General features: G+C 41.9%; 1 protein-coding gene across 2 annotated transcripts in view; it reads right to left on the reverse strand.

The window, feature by feature from the left end:
• Window positions 1-16,280, reverse strand: part of fam163aa (family with sequence similarity 163 member Aa) — an 82,572-nt gene that overhangs the window by 7,109 nt on the left and 59,183 nt on the right. For both annotated transcript variants that reach the window (XM_042335716.1, XM_007903006.2), the window contains exons 3-4: window positions 12,158-12,258; window positions 1,974-2,088 (exon numbers count right to left, since the gene is read on the reverse strand). In XM_042335716.1, the coding sequence (XP_042191650.1) occupies window positions 1,974-2,066 (93 nt within the window). In that variant the 5' untranslated portion in view covers window positions 2,067-2,088; window positions 12,158-12,258. The remainder of the gene's footprint in view (window positions 1-1,973; window positions 2,089-12,157; window positions 12,259-16,280) is intronic.

A 16,280-nucleotide genomic window follows, 5' to 3' on the forward strand; every position in this document is an offset into this window, starting at 1 on the left:
CCTCACCAAACCACTATGTCAACACAAAGCCTACTTTGATAGCATATTCAACAATAGATTGTATAATAGCGAGGGGGGGCTCATCCACAGGGGATTAGCACTGAATAGTTTGAAAGGTGCTTGACTTTACTAGAAGTGCTAAATTGAAAGTTAACGAGAAAATTGTAATTGAAGCTACTCAACGAATATACATCACTTCAACAACTAAAAGATTCCATTTGCATAGCACCTTTCACATCGGGAGGATGTCCCAAGGCACTGGTGAAGGTAATGAATCTCAGCTCTATCTCCATATTACAGGAAAGTCATATGGAGACTCTTAAGCATGATTAACATATGGGTAAATTCATACCAAACCTTACGGCAGACGTGTTAATGTCTCGGGTGGCTGGTGAAGCACTACTGGAATCACAAACCCGAACAACAACTTCAATGGCATCTGATATCGTTCCTCACACAGGCTAGCGCCCAGATTGCTTGACAGTAGCGGAGCACAACACCGAGCTGGGGGGAAAAGCCAAGGTGACCATAGGCACGATCGAAGAGGAAGGTTTTCAGGAGTGACGTGAAGATGGGGAAGGAGGGAGCAAGGAGGAGCGTTAGAGGAAGAGTGTTCCAGAGGTTTGGGGCATAGTGGCTGAAGGCTCGGCCACCTATGGTGGAACAGAGGGCACGAGGGACAAGCAAGAGGCTGGAACCAGTCGAGCAGAGACAGCAGGTAGGGGAGTGAGCAGGTCAGACAGGGAGATAGCAGAACATGAAGGAATTGAAGGGAAGAAACATGGGAAAAAGTTAAAAAGCTGATTCTCAGGTTTGCTGCTCCTGGGAAGCTATTTGAAATATCAGCTGATGAATTACAACAGATTACACTCGTATAGCGCCCTTCAGGTTGGAAAGACATTCCAGGGTGCTGGACAATCAGAGCTTTTGGACTCGAGCTGGGAGTTGGGGGCAGAAGGGGGGGGAGGGGTGTGATGGGCGTGGGAGAGTGGCTGAAGGCACAGTCAAACAGGAAGGTCTTCAGACCGGACTTGAGGGAGGCAAGAGAGAGGGTGAGGCAGAGGGTTTGTGGTATAGACTTCCAGAGTGTGGGGGCCAAGATGCTGAATGTCCGACTGCCAATGGTACAGCAGAAAATGCGGGGGACCTGAAGCAGGCCGGTGTCCGCCTAGTAGAGGGAGCAGACAGGGTGATATGGGGTTATGAGGTCGGAGAGGTAATGGGAGCAAGACCGTGGAGGGTTTTGAAGATGCCCAGGATTATGTTAAGATAGGGAACGTAGCTGTTGCCAAGTATGATGATGGATGGCAAGTGTTCTCTGTACATCACCGACTGACTGAGTGAGACTAATGACTCACAGATGGGAGAACAAACTGAGCATTAATGTTACTGATGAGACAGCCAATTAGTTTGTTAATGGCTACACAATGAGTGTTGAAATGGACCACAACCCACTCATCAACTGCACAACCTTTGCAATGTTTTTCCTTTGCAGTGTTTTTCCTTTGCAAATTCAAAGGACAAGCACCAGAGATGTGACCTGAGAGTATCACCTACTGCACGTCAGATTGATAGATTTCTGCGCGTCGCCATGAGCAACGGTGAACAATTATGCAAAAGCCATCAAGGACAGTCAAGACTATACTCTTGTGGTTGTTGCTGTAATGCCATCATTTCAGATCTGGAAGCCTCAGAGAGAGATGATGACAGGATGGCCACAAGTAACAGCAGATTGTTTTTGACCCTTGATTTAAGTTTTCAACAACAGAAAGAATACAGTGCTCAAAAACCGTACAACTTCAGCAAGACTTGTCTAGATGAATAGCAAATAGACTTTGAAACTGGGGTTCTGTTCTGAGCTATTTGAAGCATTAGGGTATCTTAGCCTGACCTGCATTACCTGCCCTGTTCACTCACCATTTTACCCGTGTGAAACCTGACCCATTTGGACCTATGCAACTTACGCAACGTACCTGGAGTCTACAGTAACAGAGCACAGTTATGATAGACAGCAGTATCACTGTTGCTAGTATTCCACCGGTGATAACAACGGTTCCAGCTGTCATCCGACCAATTCTCCATCAAACCCTGGAAGAAATAAGAAGAGAAATGGATGAGATCAAATTTTCCTCCAGTAAGCACTTGAGCTTTACTTTGTGCTGATGTGTTTTATTGTTTGATTTTTGCTTAATGTAATGAAATGCCATTCTCCCCTCTTCAGATCTCTCTCCTCTCTTGTAGGTGCTGACTGTATTGGGCTATCATTCCATGATAGCTGGAATCCAGTCCCTCATCCAAGTAACTGTTCTTCATATGTGAACTCAGACATGACTGTCGGCAGAGAGGGAGTGAGAGAGAACTAGCATTCTTGTAGCAACTTACCACATCAAAATGCCTCGGAGCCTCTTTCAAAGAAGATTGTCTTTAACTCTGTTATTGTTAAGCGCTCCGAAATGCTACCCTGCGTAGATGCAAGTTATTGTTGCTGCTGCTGCTGTTTCCCCCTTTGTTTTGTGGGTGAATCTTTCTAACTGAATGATAGTCACAGCAAATACAGCCAAACTTTCTATGTCACGGACTGTTCAGGCCAGTCTGACCTCTTCCAATTTTTAATGTTTCTTGATGTTAAATACAGTATTTAGCTTTAATCATTTGTTCTTGCTTTGAATCTTTATTAGAGCAGATGCCTTTCTATTACAATTTGTCTTAATCAATGCTGTTATTATAATGAGTTTGGCTTTAGATTTTCTCTCATATGAAGCGAATCTACCAACAAACTGACAGTGGCTCTCAGCCAGGGCCCAAGGTGTGCAGAATGGTAATGCCATTCTGGTGGAATGGAAGCACTTCCCTCATGTTGAGATGAAGGTAATATTGGTGGACTTGTTTATTTGGTGGGCAAGTGGTACGTCTGGTGAAGAGGGATGTAAGAAATGGATTGAGATCCAGTGCTCCGGTGGAAGTGTTTTTGATGGGGTGTGGTCAGAGTGTGACCAGGAAAGTCTGTGAGGCTAATAAACCATCAGAGGAAGTGCTGAGAATTTCTACTTTTGAACGTTGGCGAATGAGGAATTTTCTGAAGGGCTATGTTGTTTGAACAAAGCCTTCCTACTTCAGGGGCGAAGCTTGCTCATTTGACTGCAGCGGAGAGCTTGCCCACTTGTGAAATGTTTATTTGAATGTCATTTGACAATCGGCATCACAACTTGTTGATTTGTTTCAAGTCAGTGCCTCCGTCATACAACATTCTCAGTCTGTTTTTGGACGGAGGAAAGCATTTTCTGACGGCCTTTACTTGACGACTGTGATATAGATCACACAGAATTGCTGCCTTTGAATTTTTGGGATTTGTCTCTGTACACAAAGATTAGAAAAGGTACATTACCAAAGGATTGCGATGTGAGAATATAATAAATCTCATTTGAGGGATATTATTTATCAATGAATTAAGATTTTTGTCTCTTACCGTAAGACCAAACCAAGATAACAATTGCCTTGTTACTTTGTTCATAATTGGATTTACAGACACTATAAGGCAGGGAGAGAGATGATACAATTCAAGATATTGAAGTTCTTTGAGTCGTATAACGTTGGTGAGCTATGAATGGATATCCAGAAAAGGACAAAGTGAAGAAGATTTGTGACGAATGACGCTTAATTCTGTGCTAATAAATTCTAGCTTTCTATTTACGCAGCAGATTGATTTCTCTGCCACAAATAGGTTCATATCATCAGGATCCACATGATAAAAGAAAATGTGAAAAGGATAAGAGAACATCAGAAGTGGCTGAACCTTCCAAGGATTGTCAGTCACACCCAACAGGGAGAACGGGCAACATGTAGACAAGTCCACTCTAGACACTCAATGGGAAAATAAACACCTGAGACAGAAGTACAAAAAATAAATTAATTTTATTTTAAGAGCATGATATAAATGTTACAAGCAAATTTTTTATTTGTGATATGAAACCAACATAGTTACAGCATAGTCTCAATGTAGTTACAATTTTATGTAGTATATTTAGGCCATATACTACGGTGCTCATTGTTGTTCCATCAAAATATGATATTATCTCCCTATAAAATGGTGTCACTTTGTTCTATTCCCAGATTTACAAAGTGCTGATGAAGCACTGCAAATGTCCTCCATATTGCTGTCCTCTCTGGATCAGGGACTACCTCAACCACAGGAGAGTAGGTTAATCAGATCAGAACCCTGTAGAGGACTGAGGCAATTCTGACTGGCGACCTTATAGTGTTTTATGGAGATGAGTTGATGGGTTTGTACCAGTCTGATGAGATCTTGTACAAAGCCAGCCTGCTCTGCCGACTGTGCCCATCCCAGTTAGTGTCTCCACATTAAAACGACTCAAAACTCTTCACAGGTAATTTCTATCAAGTCTAGTCACATTAATACTGCATTTGATATAGTGCCTCACCATGCCGTTGAGACGACTCAAAGCGCTTTACAGAATATACTGTAAATTGGATTGACTGTGTATTTTGTGGGCGAAGCATGGCTGCCAATTACACACAGCAGTGTCTCACAGACAGTCTTTAAAATTTATAATTCTTTGTAGCCAAATGTTGCAGCCAATTTGTACACAGCCAAGGTTTCAGCAAATAGTCATGAGGTTAACAACCACACTTAATACTAACAACTTGTATTTATAGAGCACGTAAACATAAGATGTCTCAAACGCTTTACAAAATACAGTATAATTGATTAGGAATTAAGTGAATGTTGCTTTATAGGCTAACAAGACAGTTAATCTTCCAAACAGAATCCCATAAACAACAATAAAAGGAATAACCAAATCTGGAGAATAGTTGGCCAGGATACTATGAGAAACTCTTCTCTGTCAAATAACACCGAGAGGTCTTTAACGTCCATATGAACAGGCAGATGGGACCTCATTTTATTTTCATCAAAGAATAGTGCTTCCCACCAATGCAGTCCTACCTCAGTACTGCCAGCATAGACTATGAAGACTATCAAGTTCCAGCATGAGATCAATTTCCACAAGGTTCTGACCCAGAGATGAGAGTGTTACACATTAAGGCAAGCTGACTCTATGTTGAGCAGCAAGGGTACCCATCTCCTATGGTCATGAGGTTTGGTGATGGGTGTGTCAAATGCCCAGCATTCATCTCGTGTGTTGCATGACATGAATTCAACACTCGAGTTGCTGTGTTGCAGGATATCATTCAGCTCATAGTGCACCAAATATTGCCTTCTGGTGGATTTGGCAACAGATGAAGTGTCCTCCCACTGCTTGGTCGCACAGTGTAGACTTGTTTCCTGGAAATGGCACATGTGTTGGCTTTACCAGAAGATTCATTGGTCTCTTTGAGTCTCATCACCATCCTCTTCTGAGATGAGTTTTAACTCAGGATTAAGTGAAGAGGACTTGTCTGTGGAGACCTGAAAAGCGTTTTGACTTAGAGTGTATTGAAAATGCAGAAAGACTGTTGCACATACTGGGAAGGCACACAGAAGGCAGTCTGGTCGAAAACAGCAGAGGAAGATGAACACAGAAATTCCCCACGATGCCATGACTGATTGAATGATTGCAAAACGATTGAATATTTTTAGGAACAGTTGCTTTCAGAGTATTTAATAATTGCTTAAAAGCATTACAGTACACTTACCAGACGGCTCAGACTTGGAAGTGCTGTTATCGCTCGTTGAATAGATTGAAAAGGTTTGCAGCAATCCTTATTTTTATTCAGTGAGTAATTAACAAAGCAGCAAACTAGAGCAGGTTGCCAGGAAAGCCAGAAAACTGGACTCAATTGAAAAGCTTGCTGCTGTGATGGGGAAGATGGCAGGGTGGCTGTTCTAGAAGGATGAGTTTGGTAGGCCAAAAGGCCTTCTTCATCCAAATCGGTGTTGTGATGAGCACACCATATTTAATTTTCTCAGAGATTCCTGCTTTGTTTCGGAGTGAGGCAACTGATTATTACTCTCGTTTTTACTTCAACGCTCTTTGAAACCAGTGATACATTGATGGTAATAAGTGGAATATCTGCACATTACGTGGTATAATAGTACAGACCTTCTTGTGCCTATATCTGGTGTGCGTTGTGCTTCTATTGCGAGGAGAGCAACATGGTGTGTCTATTGCTTTATTCAGTAGTATAAGAGCAATAGGATCTTCTCTCCGTTCTCCATTTAGTCATCCTTTACCAATGTTCCATTCAGTAACACAGATCCCACAAATTGTGTTATTAGACACTGGTGTACATAATGTGGACATTCTGGAGATGTTCACTGATATTGCAGTTTGGTTACGCTCTAGTATAGGTTGTCTTCTCCAATACAAAGATGACCGATTTCAGGTGGATCATTGTGCATTTGATAAGGCGCTATTTCAAATGCAAGGATTATTATGTTCTCATTTGACGCCTGAGCCCTATGCTCAGTAGATTTTTTTCCCACATGAGGTTTTCTGCCAAGTGGGTGGTTAACTTTGCTTTCATAGAATCGTTAAAGTTATAGCGTTGAAGGAAACCATTCCTTCAATGTGGAGACACTGTATCCACACTAGTCCCAGCTCCCCCAATTGCAGCTATCTACTACGATCCCAATTGTCTGCATTTTTCCAATATGATATTCTTTTGCTTCAAGCATACAAGTGATCAGAAACGGGAGCTGATTTTTTTTCATTTGAAGGCACTGAGGTTAACTTTTGTATCATCTTAGGGTTTTTGCTGCCCTTGTTTCTGCCCCAGCTCACGGATGCTTAAAACCTTTCTGTAATGGATTTCTGCACCCAAGTTGGCAGACACTTGCAAGAATACAGACCACTGACTTTGGAGAGCTATGAAGTGCCTTTGAATTGTTCTCTTTTTCCTGCCGAGGCAAGAGTGCTACCAGATGAGCCAGGCTGGTGCCTAAGTAGAAGATTTTCACTTGTTTGCTGGCAACATTTGCAGAGTTATCCTGAGGTTCCTGGGATTTGCAGTATTTATGGAATCAGCAGTATTTTGCTTGCTTGTGGAGCCCACAGTGTAATGGTTAGTGAGCTTGCCTTGCAAAAGAGAGGACCCGGGTTCGATTGCTGGGCGGGCCAAAACCTTAGGCAAGTTTCCTTGACTGTTTGTGGGATACTGCTGTGCGCAATTGGCTGCCGCATTTCGCCCACAAAATACACGTTCAATCCACTTTACAGTATATTCTGTGAAGCGCTTTGAGACATCTCAGCAATGTGATAAGGCGCTATATCAAATGCAAGGATTGTTATATTGGAAGAATCCTGCAGTAACACAGAGACCTTTTGGTGGTGCTGTTGGTAATGGATTGAAACACCACCAAGCCTCAGGCATCGCTGCAGTTGTCTGTAAATATTTTGATAGAAATAAATCTCCCCCTAAAAAGGGCATCTGTCATCAATACATTTCAGGTTATAAGACAGGAATTAATATCTGTGCAAACAAAGCTCCAGCTGGGCAACACTGTTTGTTCTGCATCAGAGATACTGCTGGGAAGACCAGAGAAACGGAAAAGACAAAAGATGAGAAATAAAACTCAACAATGACCTAAATAATAACGCACTGTCAGATCTGGTTGTGCCCTGGACTGATAGTGAGGGTTGGAGTGGATATGGAGGGTGTTTCAGGTAGTGGTATTTGTATTGTAAACCTGTGGCTCTATGGTATCATGCAATCAATGAATGTTTCAGCACAGAAACAGACTATTCATCAAGTATGTGCTAGTGTTTTCTCCACATGAGGCCACCCATTCTATCCCATTTCTCATGCTTGCTCCCCAAAGACTTTCATGTGGAGTAGCGTAGTGGTTAACGCGCTTGTTTTGCAAGAGAAACGACCTAGGTTTGATTCCCCGGCGGGGTGAAACATTAGGCGAGTTTCCTTACTCCACACATTTCTGTTGCAGTAAGTAGGAACCTGGTTCTTATTCGATTTGCAGATCACTTTCAGGGGCTAATCATAACTCAATCCAACACTGTTTGTGGGATACTGCTGTGCACAATTGGCTGCCTTGTTTCACCCATAAAACACATAGTCCATCCACTTCACAATATATTCTGTGAAGAGCTTTGAGACGTCTCAATGACGTGATCAGGCATTATATCAAATGCAAGGATTATTATTACTATCTATCCAATTCCCTTTTTAAACACAATTGTTGACTCTACCTCAACAATGCTTTGTGGCAGAAAATTCCACTCTCCTCACATCCTCTGTGCAGATGCTGTTTTTCTAACCTCTTTATATAAAGTCCTGTAGCTCAGTGGTTAGAGCACTCGCCTTGCAAGCGAGACACCTGGGTTCAATTCCAGGCAGGGCGAAACCTTGGGCAAGTTTCCTTACTCCACACGCCTAATACTAATCCCTCCAAAAAACAAAACAATAATAAATTGTTCATTTTCAATCCACGACTGTTTGTGGGACACTGCTGTGTGCAATTGGCTACTGTGTTTCGCCCACAAATACCAATTTACAGTCTGTTCTGTGAAGCGCTTTGAGACGTCGAGAAGACGTGAAAAGCGCTATATCAAAATGCAAGGATTATTATTATATTTCTTGTGAATATCTCAAATGTATGTTCTCTGTTTCCATATTGTCTGAGGAAATTGAACAAATGGGACTCCAGACATTACATTTCGTGTCTTTTCTCCTCCACTAAAATGCAACTCGCTTACAGGATCATCACAATTGAAGCAAGCACAGACATGAGACCTTATTTTAAGAAGCTTGTGCAAATCATGCAATATAATATGCTTATTAGGAAACGTGTAGTTGGGTACTTGGCAGCTCAATTCCTGAGCAACTCCAACGGTTACTGATTGTACCTCATTCCTTTTCCTCCGGGATAAGAGTCGTGTAGCTCAGTGGTTAGAGCACTCGCTTTGCAAGCGAGAGACCTGAGTTCAATTCCAGGCAGAGGGCGAAACCTTGGGCAAGTTTCCTTACTCCACACGCCTAATAATAATCCCTCCAAAACCCAAAACAATAATTAAATTGGTCATTTTCAATCTATGACTGTTTGTGGGACATTGCTGTGCGCAATTGGCTGCCGCGTTCGCCCACAAATATACAGTCAACTCACTTTACAGTATATTCTGTGAAGCGCTTTGGGACGTCCTCCCGACGTGAAAAGCGCTATATCAAATGCAAGGATTATTATTATTATTATATTATTAAGAGGGAAGGAAGAGGTAAAGTGGTGTCTCTTTGGAGTTTTGCTGGCTCCAAGGTGATGTGCTTGTTAACGGAATGTCAGAATTCTGGTTCCTGGGCCAGGCTGGTCCACACGCAGTACCCCAAGGTATACTATGCGCTCCCCCAAGCTTTGGCTTTTGCCGATATTTGCCTAACACTCTGTTGTTGTTGTTGGAATTAGGTAAGCAGGGTATGTTAGTCTAGGGAGTGAGAGCGCATTCCAGACATAAGGAACTCCGTGACTGGCCACGCTGTGGCTACTGTCTTGGGTTTGGCAGTGATTTTCCCATTGCCGGTGGCAAAATATTGCAGGAAAATCTGAAACGAAGAAGCCTCGAGCAATCTGGTCCCAAGCTGGAGACTGACATTATTTGAGGGAAACTGAATTAAACAGTGCCTCAAACATTCCCTTCAAACAGACTATTATATTTAATGCAGCGACAGAAAGGCAGGAGAAAAGGTTGCGTGCTGACTTGCTACACGCTTAACCTAAAAGTCTGTCAAACCATACACTGAATTTTTAAAATGATTTTTAAACAAAATACATACTTAATACTTATTTATCTTTGTTTCATATATAATGCATGTGCTGGTGCCAGTCTAATTGCTAACTGATCTCAGATGGATTTGTGGTGTGTGGGCATGTAATCTTTCCTGTTCATTAGCATGTAAGTTATCCCCCATCCCCCCACCGAGAAATCGAGATGTGGAATGAGATGTGGGGTTAGGATCGGGTCCAGGCTCTAGTTAATCGGTTTGGATAGTGTAAGCCTACAAAGCACTGGCTAGAGGTAAGCACCATATACCCCCATGTGTGTCAGTCAGCCTGGCTCAGTGGTGGCACTCTCGCCTCTGAGTCAGAAGGTTGTGTTCCCAAGCAGGCTGCTGCGTTTCGTCCACAAAATACACAGCCAAACCACTTTACAGTATGTCCTGTGAAACGCTTTGAGATGCCTCGACAACGTGAAAAGGCGCTATATCAAATACAAGGATTATTATTATTAAATGTTACACAATGTTGCTGTTCTCTTGTATTTCTAGATCAGGATATTGATGTATTGCATCCTGACCCTGATGGAAGATGCACATATCTTACCTGTCCTGTAATGACCCACCTTAAAAGTTAATGCAAACAGTTGAAAAGTTACTAATAGGAAACTACTTACTTTCTCTCTTGCATCCCTATAGGTTGGCCGTATTTCTTGCTTGTATCTGTACACAGACAAACCTTCCTGTCACCGTACATAGATTTCGGGGCATGTGTTGAGGAAACAAGCCAAACTATTTTACAAGACAATTTTTTTTGTCCTTTGTTTGAAAGTCAGGCGGCTGTGATTCTTTGATGGCACAAAATGGCTGCCGTGTTTGCTTACAAAAACTGTCTCTGCACTTGAAAAAAAATATTTTTGAAAAGCTTTAACCATTTCAGTTCGATAGGCACTATTATATTACAAAGGAGTCCTGAGGCATATTGGTTAGAGCACTGGCCTAGCAAGTGAGAGGACCAGGTTTCGATTCCCAGGCAGGGCAAAACCTCAGGCAAGTCTCCTCACTCCACACATCTGCTTACCTAGTATTAAGTAGGAACCCAGTTGTTAGTCAATTGACGGATTACTTTTTCGGGAGTAATAATCCCTTATAAAAAAAATGTGGTCACTCAATCCACGACTGTTTGTGGGCCACTGCTGTGTGCAATTGGCTGCCATGTTTCGCCCACAAAATACAGTCAATTCACTTGACATCTCAATGAAGAATTATTATCATTAGAAGTTCTTTCCTTTTTCTGCAGCAATGGGTTGCAGGCAACCACTGTTTTGAATCATTAGGTCTTATCTGTTAAAGAAGCCTTTTATAGGTTGAGAATTGCTGTGCAGATATGGTATTAAAGGTGAATAGTGGCATTGCTAGAGGGTTGGCTGAAGGACAGGAAGCTCTGAGAGTTGGGAGTAAATAGATGTTTCTCAAATTACCAAAATGTAGCTAGTGGCGTGCCCTAGGGGATCTCTCAAAGTCTTAGAATACGGAAATAATTGGGCATTGGGGAACATTTGCAGATGATACCATCAGAGAAATGCTGGAGTTACAGAAGCATGTACACAAGTTAGGGAGTGGGCAGACACGTGGCAAATTAAGTTAAATCTAGATTACAATTTAGGGGACAGGAGCATGGTATGGAAATGTACCCTGAGCAACCACAGTAAAAGTGGTATGGAAAGTGGGTTTTAAATACAGGGTCATCGGATATGATGAGGAGATGATTTGTTCGGAGTGTTGTGTGTCCTGTTATAGAAAGGTCAGAGTCACAGAGACAGTGAAGTGTAGATTCACTGGCATGATTCTAGAGTTGAGATATAATTATGGTGAAAAAGGGGCTGTAGTCACTGAAGCAGAGCAGGTTAACTGGGGAACTAATAGAAGTAATGGATGTTTCACCCCAAAATACACAGCCAATCCACTTTACAATATATTCTGTGAAGCGCTTTCAGACGCCTCAATGACGTGATAAGGCACTATATCAAATGCAAGGATTATCATTTGGTATTCAAAGTTATGAAAGGGTTTGAGGGATAACGTATGCATGTTTGACACAGTATAGATGCACGTAGGAAATAATGTCTCGGGATGCAATATATAGTTGGGACATGACATGTGACTGCCAGGATGGTGGAAGGCAAATTGGAAGGACCTTGGTTTACTTTTTCCCAGTAAACTCTGATATGTTTTTATGTGACTGGTATGAGTTTTTGGTGTGTGTCTGGGGTGGGGGGTGCAGAATATTTCCATGTACATTTATCCATATATATGTACAGTACATGGGACTGACTGTTGCTTGTATACCTGTGCATATGTGTGTGTTTCGAAGAATAACGTCTGTAGGAGTGAGTGGGAGCCTTGTATCAGACATATAGCTTATGTAAAGCAACTTGGTATTTGCAACCCACCCCTCAAAGCCCAGAGAAACACTTACATTAGAACAGTGGATGCTGTACGTCGTCCCTGTTACATGAGGCCCTTGAGTTGTGGATCCAGACTAACAGCAGAAGGTCTGTATCCTCTCTCTTCCAGTTTCTGAAAGGTAAAAGGTTCATGGTCAATCTCAGGAGACAGTTATAAAATTGCCATGTCACGTGAACACAAAAGGTAATGTGCAGCCTAAACACATTCACATGAAGGCAAACATTCTCCCAGGCTCTAAACCATTCCCGACTGGCTTCACAATGTCCGCTTGATTGAAACAATTGGCCACAGGAAAATGTTTTCCTCCGCGTGCACATGCTGTAGCTCAGCGGCTTCTGTCTGTGGAGGAATAAATAAGTTCCGTCGGCATTTATTTTTACAGATTTGAACATTTCCTTCTCTTCACTTATCAAAGAGCCACAAATAGTGCTGGAGTTCAGGAAAGAACCCAGCAAAGGTGCTGCTTGGAACTTCTTCTCCACTTTGCGCACTGCCTTAAACGCGTAGCTCAGCCTCAAATCCCAGAGGCGCCCCTTCATTCTCACAACCTAAGCACCACATACCAGTGTCTTACAGTAGCATGACAACTGAGCCAAGTCCTTCCCTCACTTGATGTCCACTCAGGCATTCTTTACAGTGGTTCATAAGAGGATAAAGTGGATTGTGATTAGAAGCAGAGAACTAGGCTGATTTTTTTTAATGACCCAGGCCAAAACAGTGGCCCTAGGCTACAGCTACTCTGGCAGAAATAAACTAACTCACCACAATCTGGAAATCAGATTCCAAGACCTTCTTGTCTGTACAGCTCAGTTTGGGACAATTGGCTTTTTGAGGTAATTCTGGTGTAGTACCCCAGAAAAAATGGATCACTCAATCCACAACTGTTTCTGGGACACCACTGTGCAATTTGGCTGCCGCGTTTCACCCACAAACACATAGTCAATCCACTTTACAATATGTTCTGTGAAGCCCTTTGAGATGTCTCAATGACGTGATAGGGCGCTCTATCAAAATGTGAGAATTATTATACTATAAGGCTTGGTCCTGTATGTTATTCCCGTTCCCAGCCTCCTCAAATTTCGATCACGCTGATGTGATCTGAACAATGTTCCTGTAATAATGAGGAGCTAGGATGTATGTGGGGCAATCACACATTTCATTGAAAGCCTATGGTGCCCCAGGCAGGTTTTACACATTATCGTGCCTATGCGGATGTATCAGGGTTACCAATCCATCAAGACAAATTTACAGACAAAAGGACTATTTAATAGCAACACATAAACAATTCAAAAGCAGAATCTAATCTTTCAAATGTTTTCTTTGCATCTTTTCTTCAATATTCCTTTCTTGTGCCTTGATGGGCTTTTGCTCTGATTTCTCTGCCTTGCCAATTTCCATTAACTAAACTTGACCTGCTGCCTCTTCTCCAACAACAATTGTGTCCCAGAGGGCTGAAATTTCACCTGGTTTTAGCCTTGTGATTGTCTTAAAATGTCATATCAGTCAGAATTTTGACAAATTCTTAGACGCAATTTGGGAGCTGGTTCTCCTTAGCTCTTGCAACAACAACAAATTACAATTGTATAGTGCCTTTCACATTGGAAGGACATCTCAAAGCTCCCTTCATAGGATACACTGTAAAGTGCAGTGTCTATATTGTAGGTGAAACGTGGCAGCCTATTTGTGCACAGCAATATCGCACAAACAGCTTGGAAATCCTCATTAAAAGCGCACAGCACTAGGGTTAACCCACCAGTGGAGAATCAGCCTCGTAACTCCAAATAAAACCGACATGAAGAGTGTTGCTTGTAACACAGCCCTGTGTTATAACCCTCTATGAAGGACAGTGACATTTGATGTACCAATCTCGCTCATATAGACATGCCCTATAAAACAGAATTTTTATAAAACACTATCCCACTCTGAGGTACTATGACTGCTGATATAATGTGCATTATTTATGACCATCTTTCAGCTAGAAGCACCTTTTCTCTTGCAGAAATTTCATAACAATGCGTCCTGACATACGAAGATCTCTGATATAACACCCATTATTTATGTCTTTCTCAAACACTTTCTCTTATGGGGAAAGATTGAGAGCCGCTTCCCTCTAACGTGACCCTTGCTGGAACACTAATTTACTGCAGTCTCTCATATAACATGCATTATTTATACAAAATAATGAATGTAAATTCATACAAGAACCATAGAAAGCTCCCTTGCTGAAAGGCAATCCCCACAAAAACACTCCGACAAAGCTTTGATTAAAAACAAGCACTACTAGAGAAACAATGTTTACATTCTCTTTAATGAACCCTCTTCCAAGAACATCCTTTCTGTATGGCTTCTGAATACAGTATTAGAGAGGACTTGCAATGCCGAAAACACTGCAAATTATAGTATGCTGTCTTTCTGAGTCTTCTGAGCTTCTGCATCCACTAACCAGGGAACCAGCCCAACCTCAGCTGAGGCATTTTCACCTTGTGAGTTTCTGGTGATGGTCTTCGCTGGGGTCACTCATCCCATACACATTTTCTGTCAATGAACGCTAAATTAGACTGTTTCAGCATCGACCATCCTTTCGGAGCTGCTGTCCTTCAGATGAGTTGTTAAACCAAGGGTCGGTCTGCTGGCTTTTCAAGTGGACATTAAAAATTCCATGACGCTATCGGCTAAGAAAAGGAAGTTTGTCTTTGTGCCCTGACTAATAATCCTTTAAATCAATTGGTTATTCACCTCCTGACTGTTTGTTGGACTTTGCTGTGAGCAAAATGGCTGCCACATTTTCCTACAAATACAGTTGCTATATACTTGACAGTAACTACTAAAAAGTGCTTTGGAGTTATTTTTACATTGGACGAGCTACAAAAATTCAAGTTCCTTTCATTATTTAATCACTCCAATATCCAATCGATCCAATTTCAGTTATACCTAGTTTCTACCTCTTCACATTCAAATGTTAAGTCAAGGTGAAAGAAATAATGGTTAAGATCTCTGTAGTCTGGAACTCAACTCTGGTCTTATTAAGGCTGAGATACCCTCAATATCTCCAGTAATTGGTACAACTATACTTTTTAGCCTCTTTTATGGTGTGTGTGGGGGGGGAGGGGGTTCTCTGAATGCAGACGGACTGATCTAAGTCAACAGGAACCTGTGTGCTTTCTTCACATCCTGCACGTATCATTTTACTGAAGATCTGCAACATTTTATTGGCAATATTTACTTGCGCAATGGATAAGGCTTGTACATCTGCTGTGCTCTGCACACTAAAAATAGACCAGTTGCCATCCAACCTTCTCAATGTGAAGCTAATATTAGAGCTTCTTTTTACTTGCAAATTAATTTTGTACAACAATCTCTCTCTGTCTCTCTCCTTGGTCCTATTTGACCTTTTCAAAAAGGCTTAAGCACAGTATTAACATAATGAAGATCACGAGTTGCAAACTATTAGATTTCATCAGTGCAAGCGAGCAGTGGTGTGTTTCCTGTATGCGATGATCCTGTTCTGTTTTGTGCTCTGTGCAAATCAGGGGGTCGTACATAATGGTTAGAAACACCTCTCTTCCTCAATCCAGCGCTTTGAGCATCTAAGTAAGAATATCAACAACAACAACAACAAATTACATTTGTACAGTGCCTTTCGCTTCAGAAGGACTCGTGCTCGAGCTGGTGGTTGGATCAGGAATAATAATAATAATCCTTGCATTTGATATAGCGCCTTATCGCACATGTCATTGAGACGTCTCAAAACGCTTTATGGAATACACTGTGAAGTGAACTGATTGGATATTTTATGGCCGAAACACAGCAGTGTCGCACAAACAGTGGTGGATTGAGTTTTTTTTTAAGGGTTTATTAACATCGGGAAATGATCCATGATATAATAATAATTATAACCATAATCTATCATGGGGAAAAAGCTCAAAATTGGATATTAAAAACAGGAAATTTAAAAACTCAGAGATAGGTCTCAGCCGAGCAAAGTTATTAGCACTCACGCCTCTTGGTCAGAATGTTGGGGGGTTCATGTCCCATATTAAGACTCAAGCTTATCACCATTCCTGACTGGCAGTCGAATGCAGGGCTAGGAAAGTGCTGCATTGTCAGAGGTGCCATCTTTTAGATGAGACCTT

Source organism: Callorhinchus milii, unplaced genomic scaffold (genome assembly GCF_018977255.1).
Source record: "Callorhinchus milii isolate IMCB2004 unplaced genomic scaffold, IMCB_Cmil_1.0 Scaffold5, whole genome shotgun sequence".
Lineage (NCBI taxonomy): Eukaryota > Metazoa > Chordata > Chondrichthyes > Chimaeriformes > Callorhinchidae > Callorhinchus > Callorhinchus milii.